General features: G+C 50.6%; 5 protein-coding genes across 5 annotated transcripts; 3 read left to right on the top strand and 2 right to left on the bottom strand.

Moving 5' to 3' along the window:
* Positions 1-40: 40 nt before the first annotated feature.
* Positions 41-1,532, top strand: DFJ58DRAFT_734592 (uncharacterized protein; the record flags this gene model as incomplete). Its single annotated transcript, XM_041386515.1, has 6 exons — positions 41-275; positions 336-523; positions 585-694; positions 748-762; positions 815-930; positions 985-1,532. The coding sequence occupies 6 exons, from the start codon at positions 41-43 to the stop codon at positions 1,530-1,532; spliced, it is 1,212 nt and encodes a 403-aa protein (XP_041237411.1).
* Positions 1,533-1,643: 111 nt separating this feature from the next.
* DFJ58DRAFT_816948 (uncharacterized protein) lies at positions 1,644-2,050 on the top strand. The gene is made up of 3 exons (XM_041391774.1): positions 1,644-1,767; positions 1,818-1,993; positions 2,027-2,050. The coding sequence occupies exons 1-2, from the start codon at positions 1,678-1,680 to the stop codon at positions 1,977-1,979; spliced, it is 252 nt and encodes an 83-aa protein (XP_041237410.1). The 5' UTR covers positions 1,644-1,677; the 3' UTR covers positions 1,980-1,993; positions 2,027-2,050.
* Positions 2,051-2,120: 70 nt separating this feature from the next.
* Positions 2,121-4,502, top strand: DFJ58DRAFT_749608 (uncharacterized protein; the record flags this gene model as incomplete). The annotated part of the gene is made up of 6 exons (XM_041387671.1): positions 2,121-2,281; positions 2,353-2,417; positions 2,477-2,927; positions 2,985-3,212; positions 3,285-3,691; positions 3,735-4,502. The coding sequence occupies exons 3-6, from the start codon at positions 2,567-2,569 to the stop codon at positions 4,500-4,502; spliced, it is 1,764 nt and encodes a 587-aa protein (XP_041237409.1). The 5' UTR covers positions 2,121-2,281; positions 2,353-2,417; positions 2,477-2,566.
* A 260-nt stretch (positions 4,503-4,762) lies between these two features.
* DFJ58DRAFT_734590 (uncharacterized protein) lies at positions 4,763-8,106 on the bottom strand (the record flags this gene model as incomplete). The annotated part of the gene is made up of 11 exons (XM_041386514.1): positions 4,763-6,052; positions 6,105-6,292; positions 6,363-6,733; positions 6,783-6,806; positions 6,856-7,395; positions 7,448-7,496; positions 7,548-7,614; positions 7,671-7,844; positions 7,895-7,950; positions 8,003-8,040; positions 8,090-8,106. 11 exons carry the CDS (start codon positions 8,104-8,106, stop codon positions 4,763-4,765), a joined length of 2,814 nt encoding a protein of 937 aa, XP_041237408.1.
* A 211-nt stretch (positions 8,107-8,317) lies between these two features.
* DFJ58DRAFT_816942 (uncharacterized protein) lies at positions 8,318-10,699 on the bottom strand. Its single transcript, XM_041391773.1, has 8 exons — positions 10,437-10,699; positions 10,219-10,374; positions 9,647-10,164; positions 9,399-9,593; positions 9,237-9,348; positions 9,133-9,184; positions 8,725-9,080; positions 8,318-8,671 (listed from the first exon to the last, which is right to left on the bottom strand). Exons 1-8 carry the CDS (start codon positions 10,560-10,562, stop codon positions 8,450-8,452), a joined length of 1,737 nt encoding a protein of 578 aa, XP_041237407.1. The 5' UTR covers positions 10,563-10,699; the 3' UTR covers positions 8,318-8,449.
* Between the last annotated feature and the right edge of the window lie 1,474 nt (positions 10,700-12,173).

Below are 12,173 nucleotides of genomic sequence, written 5' to 3'. Positions count from 1 at the left end.
ATGTGTCACTAAGCTCACAACTCGAAGGCCCTTTGTCGGAATGCTGTCTACCTGGAAAGCAACAGCTGTATGGCTTTTCTTTGCATTCGAACGGGTCCTGACCGCACAAACACCTCTGTCGAGTCAAGCACCGTTATCCTTTTACACGGGGATCGAAAATGATCTTCGACAATGGGATCTCGGTGAAGCGCCTGCGGTGAATGCGACAGGACATCTGGTGTTCGAAACGGCCAATTCCCTGCTTCAACACTGGCCCAACACGCGTTATCGTATCGGTATGTCTGAAAACACTAAACATCGCGCAGATGTCACATCTCATCGTTTACGTCCTGCAGGTCATACAATAGTCCCAGGGACCATTCCCGTAGGCACTCTCCTCTACCATGGAGCCCTCACCGGTCCCCATTTACCGACCGCTCTGGAATGGGTGTCTGTAGAGCCAGACCATTCCATAGGTTTCTGCCATGGGTCAATCGAAACAGGGTGCTGGCACCTCACCCTTAAAGTCACTCGGCCGATGAAAGTGCTTTATTTTGACGGAAGCAGCGCTGTGAACATCCCTGAGGGGCACGATGGACACCCAGGATCTCGTGGCGTGGTCGAAGATGAAACCCGAGTGGGTGGACAATGAAGAGCAGCGCATTATGGATCTGTGTAAATGGGGCCAGAAATATGGTGTGAATGGCTTTATGAGGTTCATCATATTTTGAGATGGATCAATGTCCGATGCTGATTTGAGTGTTATAGGATGGAAATGAATTTGTGCGAACCCACACATAGTTCCTTGGTGATTTGTTACTAACGACGGTCATAGTGAAGTCATGATCTGCGACTTCACCTCTCACATGGAGGTCGTCTCGTTCTTACATCTCGAGAGCACTCGTTTCGGTTACGGCTCACCTACGGATCCGCCAGAGAACCTCGATACTGGTGAGCGACCATGTCCATGTTTTGACATAGGTCTGATTTATGCTCGGACATTAGTGCATTATTGTTATGAATTAATGCATTCTACTTCATGGCGCGAAATGCATCCAGGAGAAACCCGAATTATGCTTGATCTTTCTGGGCTAGTCTCTTTCTACGACACCGCTCTTGTTCCCTCCTTGGTGCCGCGCCGTGTAGGCTTGGAGCGATGGGATCATCGAGTGCAAGGAATATCATCGGAGGATATAGAACGCGTCCAAGACAGGTTAGCTCAAGCGTTGATACAACCACCCGTGACAACCAGCGGCATTGACTGGAAGACCGTTTTGCGGGTGGTGGTTGATAGATATGCCAGTCGCCTGGAGATGATGCAGTACCTTGTGAACATGACGCTGGACGATAGGTCGATGTTTGGCCACGCACAACAAGTCCAGAGGCGACTGCGTACCGTGCTTTTGCCCTACACTGTGTTTGCAGCTCTACCTCCCTATAGCTCTGTCACTGCAAACACGAAAAATTCGTGGGCTGCACCAAGTTTTTCGGGAATGTGCTACATCGCACACGGCCTCCATTGTAGCTCATGGAACGACATTGATGCCCTCTGAACGTTTGCTCCTGCAGGCGGTACGGGAAACTACGCGTGAAATATGCCGTGTCGTCACGAAGATGTGGGCTTCTGGAATGATGACTGGAGTGGACCCCCTGTATCCTCTGGAACAACGCCCTAAAGCTGATCGCATACGTACTCTCATGGGTGAATGGAAGGAAGATGTGACACAGTTAATGTCCTGGTTAGACAGGAGCGTGTGGGTGAAATGCCGACCGGCTTGTGGTTTCGAGGTAACAATGACAAGTTACTTTTCTGTGAAATGACTGACCTCGTCATGTAGGAGATGTGTTACTTACCTACTTGGCCCTTTGGGTTTCCCGGTGATGAGCCACCATTTCAAGCCCAGTGGGACAATGGTTCCTTATGGCCAGATCCAAACACAGGTGAATGGAAGAGACCACAGCCCAAGTGTATCAGACGGCTGGAGCCATATAATTTTTAGGATACTTGCCCGATTCACATGCATATATACCGTACGTCTTTTGTACGTAGTCCTAGTCAAATTATTGCAGTGAGATCAAGCGCGGGTGACGTATGTACAAGGTTACGGTTTGAATGTTTTGACATGTTGGCTCTTTGTGGCCGAGATTGTCGAAAGCAAAAGTCACTCTCTCGTCTCTCATCGACTACGATATGAGTACAGACCAACAAATGTATCTGGCAGTAGCTCCCAGAGCTAGCTCGTCGCATCTGAACAGGCCAGCACGTCAGCTCGTGCCCCGCCTTTCTCCAGAAACTATATGAGTGCGTATTTCGTCAAATCTAATCTCACAGATGCTGTAGTCCTGACATCCTACAACCATCTTGCTCTATAGAATGGTTAATGACCCCTCAGACCACGATCTCATTCGATGGTCTGACACCGGTGACTCTTTCTTTGGTACGTCCCAGCGCCAGTCTTTCTCTGTTCAATATTCAACGAATTTGACACACTCATAGTGCTCGACCAAGAGCGTTTCGCAAGCGAAGTCCTAGGACGCTGGTTCAAACACAAGAACTTCTCCTCATTTGTCCGCCAACTCAACATGTATGGGTTTTCACAAAATTCCTCATCTCCAACAAGGTGTGCTCCGTTCGGATTCTGATACCGAATTCTGGAACTTCGAGCACCCCCATTTCCTCCGTGGCCAACCGGACATGCTCTGCCTTATCCAGCGCAAGAAGCAGACCGCATCTACCTCCGATGTTGCTGCTGCCGTCGCTGAAGTTCCCAATAAAGACGTGGGCACAGCTGCGTCTGTAGGCGCCTTGACCCCTGGCCAATTGATGGACATGAATTCAATCGTGAATGGTATTCAAGCCATCAAAAGACACCAAGCTGCCATTTCTGCTGACCTCAACGACCTCAAGTCCTCCAATCAACATCTTTGGCAGGAAGCCATCATTGCTCGTGAGAGGCATAAGAAACACCAGGACACCATTAATCGTATCCTCAAATTCCTCGCAGGAGTGTTCGGTCATGCAGACAATCCAATACGTAAGGATGATATAGGTGGAGGTGGCGTTGTCAGTGGTGGTGAGGGGGGTGAGATCGTCGCGAGGAAACCACAGCGGTTGATGATTGGCGATGGACGCAATGGCGGGGGTAGTGGTGCAAAGAAGGGCATTGACGTTACTGAGATCCTAGAGGACCAGCAGAGGACCAGCATAGATAGTGCAGAGTCTTCTGAAATGGGTACGTCCTCTATTTGCATGTGTGTCTCGGCATTGACGCCCTGTCTACATGATTTTGCAGATTTTTTCGCAGCTCTCGACACACCTTCCGCTATCCCATCTGAGTATGGACCTTCGTGCAATACTTCACCCCGATTTGCGTCCGTTGAACCCTCTCTTCCTGATGCCCCAACACCTTCAGTAGATGCAAATACCACGTCATGCCCCAACACCGCTCCCATCAACACCACCACTACAGCCAACGCCATCAATCCAAACCCATCAAATATAAATGCCGCCTCACCCACCTTGCCAAATAACTCCTTCTCTCGCCCTACCCCGATTCACCACTCAGTCTCTGCGCCTGCCTTCAATTCCCTAACCACAACACCCCCTCCGCCTTCCCCACAGAATGACGCCCTCATCCATGCCGCACTATCCCAGGTGCTTTCGTCTCCTGTGCAGATGCAGAAAACTGATAGCCGCTCTTGGTGGAGGAGGGTTCTCGTTTTCAGATGGACCTACGCAAGGAATGATACCACAGTCCATCATGCAGCAGCATTTCCCCACCCAGCCCCAGCCCCAGCCCCAGCCTCAGCCACAGCCCCAGCCACAATCCCAGCTGCCCCAGCAGCACACAAACGCCAACCCAGCCCAACTGATGCCGTACGACCCTGCCGCATTTCAGACCGACTACCCTGGCTCATACTCCCTCCTCCCGCAGAGTGGTGGCGCCGACCTAGCGGCTTTCGAAGCACACGACGATCACCTGCAGAAGACCTACTGTACAGCACATGAGATCAACACAGATGTTGACTCGCTAGAGACGAATATCCATTCCCTTATTCAGAGCCTCGGCCTTGACCCGTCGACTTTCGACGCCACTGATGGCGCGCAACCGCATCTCGATGATCCCTATGGAGTAGGCTCGGGGCAGGATTCTTTCGACATCGGCTCATATCTTAACGGAATGGATCTGGCACATGATGCGGCTGGGCATACAGGCCAGGGCGAGGAAGATACAGATATAGAGAGCTTGAGGTTGGCAGATAAGCTGGACTCGTCAACAGCGCGTGGAGCAGTCGTGGACAAAAAAGTGCCGAGTGAAGAGATGCACGCATTCCTTGACGGGGTTGCTTCTCAGGATGGTGGCGTGGACATGGCTACTACGTCTTTGATGCAAACAGCCCAAAGTGCGAACGCCACGCGGGGTCGCAAGCGCAAATCAGACATAGCGGATGTTGGTTCACTCTCGGGTCCGACAGAATCGACATCATCATCAGCGGGCAGTAGGACTAAGAGGAAAAGATGAATAAATAGCAAGATGAGTGGCATGATGTGCGTAAGGAATGTCAGAACACTGTAGAGCTATAATGATACTGCTACCACTCTGTTATTATAACGTTAGCGTCATATGTAGTGCTGTAATACGTCGAAAAATGTAACGATAGACAGAAATACACTGACCGAGTTGTCAGTGGCACAATCGGAAGGAACGAGGAAAACGCATTAATAGCTTGTGGTAAAAATCCAAGAAATAAACCGTTGAGATGGTTATTCATAATGCAGAAATCAATTCTGCGGCGGCCAGGGAGGTGGCGGTGGAAGCCGCTGTGCCGCAGGACTGCCAGGGTCGTACAGCCCAACGTTGAACGGCGTGAACGGGCGTATGTCGAGCTGTATCCCTGACGGTGACCCAACTCGCATAGGCGAATTGTCAACTCCCATGCTTATGCTGTCGTAATACCGCACGCGAGCGTCCTCCTCCTGAGTCTCCTGGATATACTCAACGGGTGGACGTGGCATGAGCGGAGGAGGTGGTGCTGGCGAGGGAACAGCACTCGATGGCGAACGGTGGTGAGAGTTGAAACCTGAGGCAGATGCGGACACGTTGCCATTGGCCTGCTGTTCCTCGGCGGCGTATTTGGCACGTAGCTGTGCCTTCTCCTCTGCTGCTGTGAGTGGTCTTAAGCCATTTACAGGTGTAACGGGGGGAGGCGGGAGGCGTGAGCCATTGACGGCTCGTGGAGGGGGAGGCTGAGGCTGCTGCTGGGCAAGTGCTGCAGCGTCTTGTTCCTCAAACCTCCGCCGGAGTAGTTCCTTCTCTGACAGGGCGCTAGTTACAGAAGATTGTGCGGGAGGAGAGTATAATGGGGAAGCAGTGTATGAGGGCGACATGTCAGCGGCAGCAGAACTTTGTGCAGCCATGGCGGCCGCATCCTGTGCCTCGTGGTGCCTCCTCAGCCTCTCCTTTTCATTCAGATACTGTGGCTGGCCATTCGGCCCATCGAACGGCGGAGGCATATCAGACCCACTTGGCTGCGCGCCGTAGGACACGCTCCGAGAAATGCTGGATGAAGGGTAGAGAGTATCGTAAGCAACCGGTGCTGCTGAGGATGACGAAATTCCTTCGCGAGTCGCGTACTGGGTGTTCTGGCTCCGATCGACGGCGAGCTTGGCTTCATGGTACCGCTTTAAGGCAGCTTTCTCCTCCTCGGCGGACTGGTAGTGTGGAACGATCTTGGAGGATGTCGAAAGAGGTGGTGAGGGAGGGTTGGGAGACCGTGAGGGGCTAATATTCGCACTGGCATTGGGGCTTGTGTGGCTTGTAGGGTTCTTATTCATGGAGGATAGTGCGTGCTGGTAGAGGGCGGCACCTGCTGACAGAGCATTGATGCTACGAGAGGGTGTTGAGAGTCCAGGCGAGCCATTGGCTTCCGAACTATCTCGGCTGTGGCTTGAGGCACCAAGTGCTTGAGTGCGTTTGGCAGTGGCTTGAGCTTTGTCGAACAGACGGACTTTCTCCTCTTCTGCTGTTGGCCAGGCAGCACGGAACGAAGGAGAACCTTTCGGTTGTGGAGACTACAAGGAAGATTAGCGGAGGAGATTGGGATGTTAACTAGAATCTACTCACTGTTTCACTAGATTGGGGAGCCATGACAGCACTACCCTGGACCTGCTCAACCTTAGCCCTTGCACTCTCATACAGCTTCCTCTTCTCTTCCTCAGCGGAGAGCCACGAACGTTGACCCCTCATCGGTGGCGTCGTCGGTTGTTGTTGTCTGGCAGCTATCTGTGCTTGTTCCACAGCCTCCCGTACCTCTGCATCCCGATCACTGATATTAGTGATTGTGAGGCGGTTTTGCGTCCCAAGCAGCAACAGCCGAGCCACGTCGTCTGCGGCCCGAGCCACCAGCAGGGCGCACGGCGAGGGCGCTGTCCTCCTGAATACTACCCATGGGAATTTGCGCCGACGAGCCGTAGCCTGGCTGGTCTATTGTGCCTGGCACACGCGACTGGTGACTCTGGAGAGCGCCGACCTCATCCACTTCAAGATCGTCGTGCTGGTTATCGCCATTTTGTGCGTTGGGAGTAGTATTGTACTTGATAGATGAGGCCGGAGGTGTCAAGGGTGTGCGCCCATGCCCTTGAGTGGAGGAGTTGTAGTCAGAAATCTGTGAGTTGCCGGTGAGAGGGCGAGCCGGGACCGTGGCTGCAGCGCTTGATGGGGTCATACAAAGGCTTGGGGCGACGCCAATACGCCTGAAATGGTTTTTAGTATAGATCAGTTGCAACAGCGAGTATCACGTACCTAACGGCTTCCTCGGACACGCTCCTATATTACAATTAGATATATACTATAAGATATTAACTGAAGTCCTCACCTTGGCCAATTCGAGACGATAACAGGAAGCTCGATAGTAACTGCCTGCATCGAATTATACCACGCTTTGACTACGATTGCATATGTTATGTCAATATGCCTCGCAGCGTTGAGCGTGGTAGTGGTATGTGTGTTCGGGATTAAACACCCAACTTCTGCCTTGTGCTGCATGCCACCAAACAACGTGACGTTGAGAGGCACCTTTTGCTCGCCAACCAGCCCAGTTTTCGACTGCGGACCACTGCGCTTGCTAGTCTGAGTACTAGCACGGAATATGGTTGTTTCCTTGAGAGAAAATTCGAATCCACGGAGGACAATTGGATGCACTGAGTCGCATTTGAGGATAGCCATGACAGACACACGGTCGCCTGGTCCAAAGCATGTTCGTTGGCGTTCCACTGTGAGATGTACACCATCTTGTTTGACGGTGCGTGATTCCGGTTGTGCGTATACAGGCCATGTTGAGTGGAGTTCGTGCTTGTCAATAATGATAGTAGTGGCTTGAGATGTTACAACAGTTTTACGGCGGCGGAAGAAACCTCTGCAGATGGAAAGTCAGCTCACGCGACTCAAGGTCTGACTGGAAGACCCACTTCTTCCCAAGAGTACAAACAGTCGCGACTAGCTCATAGCGGATGCCAGCTATGCAAAGACACCATCAGATAACAAGAATTGTGTTGCGCAGCCACTCACCGCCTCTTTCAAGTGCAATGCTTGGCGGAATGGACTCAGGTATACGGATATGGAACGGGAGGTCTTGCTGTCGCTAGCTCTCAGCCCCCGACATATTTACACAGGGATGACTACACCACTCACTGACTGCAGTAACCCATATTCATCACTCGACTGCCATAGGTTTATCGGACTTGAGCCGACGAAGTCGAAGTAGGAGTTCGTCTGACCACCGCCAGGGAGTGTCTCGATCTTCTTGAGCTCAACACGGACCCATTTTGCTTTGGCGCCCTGAGGCCCCACGCGCACCTCAACAGCCTAACAGATATAAGGAGTCAACTCAATTGTTGTGTGGAGCGAGCACGTACACCTTTGACTGCTGCTTGTGGACGATCTTTCGCGGCCGGTGGTATGCCGGGATAGCCTAAGAGTATTGTGTCATAAAAAAGGTTCAAGCATAATAGTTTTGCACTGACCAACGACAAAATCGACATTTGGGGGTGGCTGCAGCGCACTGAGAATACTTGTTGAGTGGCGGTACCAGTAGAAATCAGAGGACTCACATCTTCACTTGCGACATTCCTTGAGGAATATGATATCCGACGCAAGAGAGAGAAACGAGTGGAAGGGGAGGCGCCGCGTGCCTAGTTCAAGTCACTTTTTCCGCACAACTGCAAGCAGATTTATCAGAGCTGACAACTACTACTAGGCGCCGAAATGCACAGCCTACTCTTCACACAACCGTTGACATAAACCTATGCATGATCATCAATTCCATCAAATATATGCCTCTGGCGCCATTCATAAAATTAAGAACTTCATAATGAGGCCAAAAGACAAAGAGATATAATGATAAACCGATACTACAAGCCTGCAGGAAAATAGCAAATGTACAACGAATAGCGCAGACACTGAGAGCTGGATTAAAATTTAAATTCCTTGCCCTTCTTTGAATCCCGCTCGCGATCCATCTTTTGCTTCTTCTTCGCCATTTCCTTCGCTACCATATCTGAGAAGTCTTCTTTTGATCCCGCTACTCCTGCCGAACCTCGTGAATGTTGCTCGTATTTTCGTCGTAGCTCATCCTCCGTCATGCCTTCCATCTCGCCTGCATCGATAGAAATGTCGACACCATTTGCCTTACGCTGTAACAGTGATCAGTCTCCTTGTCGAATATTTAAAAACTAATTCGACGTGCCTTTGTTCCCCGCTCTTCCCCAAGCACGGGAAGGTTGTGCGGATTAGTAACTTGACTGACGTCATATCCACGCTCACTACCCATGAGCCCGCGCACGGATGTTTGTTTCTCCGGCACAACCTGATATAGTGACCGTGGTCCGCTCTCTGAGACGTCTGATGGATGTCTGGAAGACGTCTTCCGCAGCTCCAAGAAGTCGGGTGTTTCAAGTCCCCCGGCGACAGTGGAGACAACGCTGGCCATGCCGGATGGCGTTTCCAGGCCGGAAGGTGTTTGAAGGCCATCGACTGGTGCTCCCTCCATAGCTTCTTCCTCGTCCTCCTCTTCCGATTCTTCTTCCTCCTCTTCCTCCTCCTCTGCAGGTTCTCTCAGCATTTGCGATAATACGGATGATAGAAATGAACTTGCCTTCCTCCGGCTCTAGCTCTCCCCACGTGATCTTGTCAATTGGCTCACCAATCTGTGAAGAATAGCGTAAGAGAAAGGTATTTGATAAAAACTTTTTCACGTACATTCGCATCAGTGACTTTCGGTAATACACCAAACACATCGCCGTATAGAGGGCGATTATACTCGTCCAACGGTGGCTTACCCCATCCACCGGGATGGAAACCCCATTGAGCGCTTAAGATGTAATCAGTGACTTCGAGCTCGTCGAAATGTGCCACACTCACCCCTCTGGTATGGGTGCATTGAGACCAGGAATCCGTAAAGTCGGGTAGCTCGGAGGAGGGCCAAATCTTTGCATGCTAATTAACCAAGGTGGAGGTGCGAGTGGCGGAATCGATAGCGCTTCAACAAGTTCTGGCGACAAATCTCCTGGTCGTTTCTCTTTCAGCGACGTTTCAAACTCCTTCCCCTCATAGTACCTGACAAGCAAAAGAATAAGCGAAAGTGAAATGAAAAGAACCAAACGTTTTACATCTCGCCAAAGCCAGTAACCACTGGTTTTGTTGCAAACTTGAAGAAGGCGTCGTGTAGCTTTTGATAGTCGATGTCGACCTTGCCCATCTTCGGCTGCACCCGCTCACGAGTTTTGGCCTTTAACGACATGTTAGCCTCCTTCTCTTTGACTGCGTCTCGCATTGTCGCGATACCCGTATCTGCTATATAAGAAGGGAGCTGGAATGGTGGCTTCTCAATACCACGTTTTCCTTGCAGGTAATCTCGTTTTGCACTCCAGTGCGCAGGAACAGGAGCGGTGTTGCGGTAACTCTTGAGATGGAGCAGTAATCTTGGGTCAGCGGCTGAAGGATCCGTCCATTCGACTGCCTCGGGTTTCGCCACCAGCTGCTTAAGCTCTGCAATCGTCAAACGGGCCATCTTGCGTTGCTTCTTTTTCGAAAGAGGTTTCTTCTCCTCTGCGTCTGAACCAGCATCTGATTCCATATCATCGTCTGAGTAGATGACCTCCCCTTTTGTGGGTTCCGAATCCTTTGCCTAGATATTGCGTGAACTAAGGGAGTGGAGGTGGGTGGACATTATATGACGCACCTCTTCATAGTCCTGAGGAGCCTGGAAACGTGCAAAAATGTCGGAGAAGACCACAAGAGCTGGATCTTTGACATCCAGCTGCTCAATCACGTACTCGACATTGCCAAAAGGCCCATCCTCCTCTTGCTTCACCGTGTCAGAGTTCCCATTGGGCTCCTGCAGCCATGATTCAATTCCATAGATTCACTGTTTCGAATTCAGACAGATATGAAACGCACAGGTGTTGTTTGAGCAGCGAGAACTTTCTTTTCTTTTGTCTTTGCTCGCCGAAGCTGGTTTTTGGATTTAATGGCCTTTCCGTTGGCATTGGATTTGGTAGCTATACCGTTGACTGCAGTAGGCATTCTGCACGATTTCTCAAATGCACTTGAGAACTAAGGAAAGTAAAAGGACTTTCGAGAACGCTTCAAGACTTCAAGCTTCAGCGCTTTAGCTTCAAACTTGGAGACTCGTCGGAGGAGGTTGGGTCGAAGACACGAGATGACGATTAGGTAATTTGGAAGGGGGGGGGTGCAATGTATTATTAGCAGTACTATACTATGGGGGGTCGTTGCTTGATACTCCTCTGTTGTGCTTTCTAAGTTTGGCTTGAGTTAAAGCTTATTCAAGGTCTCATGAATATACTCTCATACAACCTCGAAGCCAGTCTCTAAGTATCATGAGCGCTGACTGACGTTCCGAACTTGACGAATCATTTATGCAGCGAAGAAACAATTGACTTCATTCTGTTCGGTTTATAGTACTACAGTAAACTTTATTGGCGGCACTCACTGAGTCATTATATTTGGTCTGCCTACGGGAGACCGATAAAAATATTCTGAAGGTAGAGGCCAGGGAAACATTCAAGCCAGGGTCTCTGATAGTCTTCCCTACGCAGCCTGGAAGATACCCATTCCTTTTGAGTGGATGTCTGAGCGGATCACCGCGGACACTATACTGGACCCAGTCAATGATCAATGAGGGCAGGTGATGGACCAGGGATACCCAGATGTCTAAAATGTTTTTTAGATCAGTATTTATTGTCCGTTGGGGCGATGCCCTATTGGTAGATGAAACATACTCACAGGTATATACTGTGAAATGCTACTAGTATGTGCTCCTACTAGTCACGTGATGTCCGTGCATTGGTCCAGGAAGGATGCGAGGACAGTTAAAAGCCAGCTGAAGGCGATAGGGTATAGGTGCGTCGTTCATACTCATCCGTCGTCTACAGGTGGTGTGACATTTTGAATATTTGTTCCAGTCTGTGCGTGCTCGTGACGAAGCGGAGCAAACGTTTGATGCATCTTCGGTTGTTCAACAGATTCTTAAGACGACAATGATTAGCCCGAGGCCTGGTTCATTCTCAAGCGCATAGCGCTGTCTTGCATACATACACTGGGCAAGCAATCAGGAAGTGGACGGTCTCTTCGCGCTGGCGGCATTGTTGGCAGATAAGGCTTGGGACTTTCGTGATGCGATGGAGGTGTTTGTTCAGTGGTGCGTATTCAGTGCGGAGCAGGAAAAGAAGAGAAGAGTGAAGTGTTGTGGGCAGAACCTCGAGACATGCAGCTATGCGGAACCGCGGGAGTTTCAAGTTGCCCTGGATTGGGATGTGGACGGGAAGGACATCTTGAAAGGATCGGGAGAAGATTTGACTTTGTGGAACGTGTTGACGAGGGGCCGAGCGGTCTGACTGCCGCTATCTGCAGCAGGATGGGAATATAGTCACGGGATCATGATACAAACGATGATACTACTTGGAACATTCAAGTTGAATCGATGTTATTATCGGGCCTAGTGGTCTTCCATCCATCTAGACACTTCTAGCACGATGATCAAAAAAATCTGTGATTCTGCCAGCAGTGCAGGCCTAGTACTTCAAAATAGTTCAGCCCCAATTCAGCCCACAACACCAGCCTGGTCGTCACGGTAGCTGGGCTATTAATTTAGAGAAATGCTTCGATGGGCTGATG

Source organism: Suillus subalutaceus (assembly GCF_016647625.1).
Source record: "Suillus subalutaceus strain FC151 chromosome Unknown DFJ58scaffold_181, whole genome shotgun sequence".
Classification (NCBI taxonomy): Eukaryota; Fungi; Basidiomycota; class Agaricomycetes; order Boletales; family Suillaceae; genus Suillus; species Suillus subalutaceus.
This window is presented reverse-complemented; position numbering and strand designations above follow the sequence as displayed.

Bases quoted from the DNA above. Each gene is read 5' to 3' on its own strand.
- DFJ58DRAFT_816948 (XM_041391774.1), top strand. From the start codon at position 1,678: ATGGGTGAATGGAAGGAAGATGTGACACAGTTAATGTCCTGGTTAGAC. The intron at 1,768-1,817 runs GTAACAATGACA...CTCGTCATGTAG, and splicing joins GACCGGCTTGTGGTTTCGAG to GAGATGTGTTACTTACCTAC.
- DFJ58DRAFT_816942 (XM_041391773.1), bottom strand. From the start codon at position 10,562: ATGCCTACTGCAGTCAACGGTATAGCTACCAAATCCAATGCCAACGGA. The intron at 9,349-9,398 runs GTGAGTGTGGCA...TTACATCTTAAG, and splicing joins AATGCACCCATACCAGAGGG to CGCTCAATGGGGTTTCCATC. The intron at 9,185-9,236 runs GTACGTGAAAAA...TATTCTTCACAG, and splicing joins CGAAAGTCACTGATGCGAAT to ATTGGTGAGCCAATTGACAA.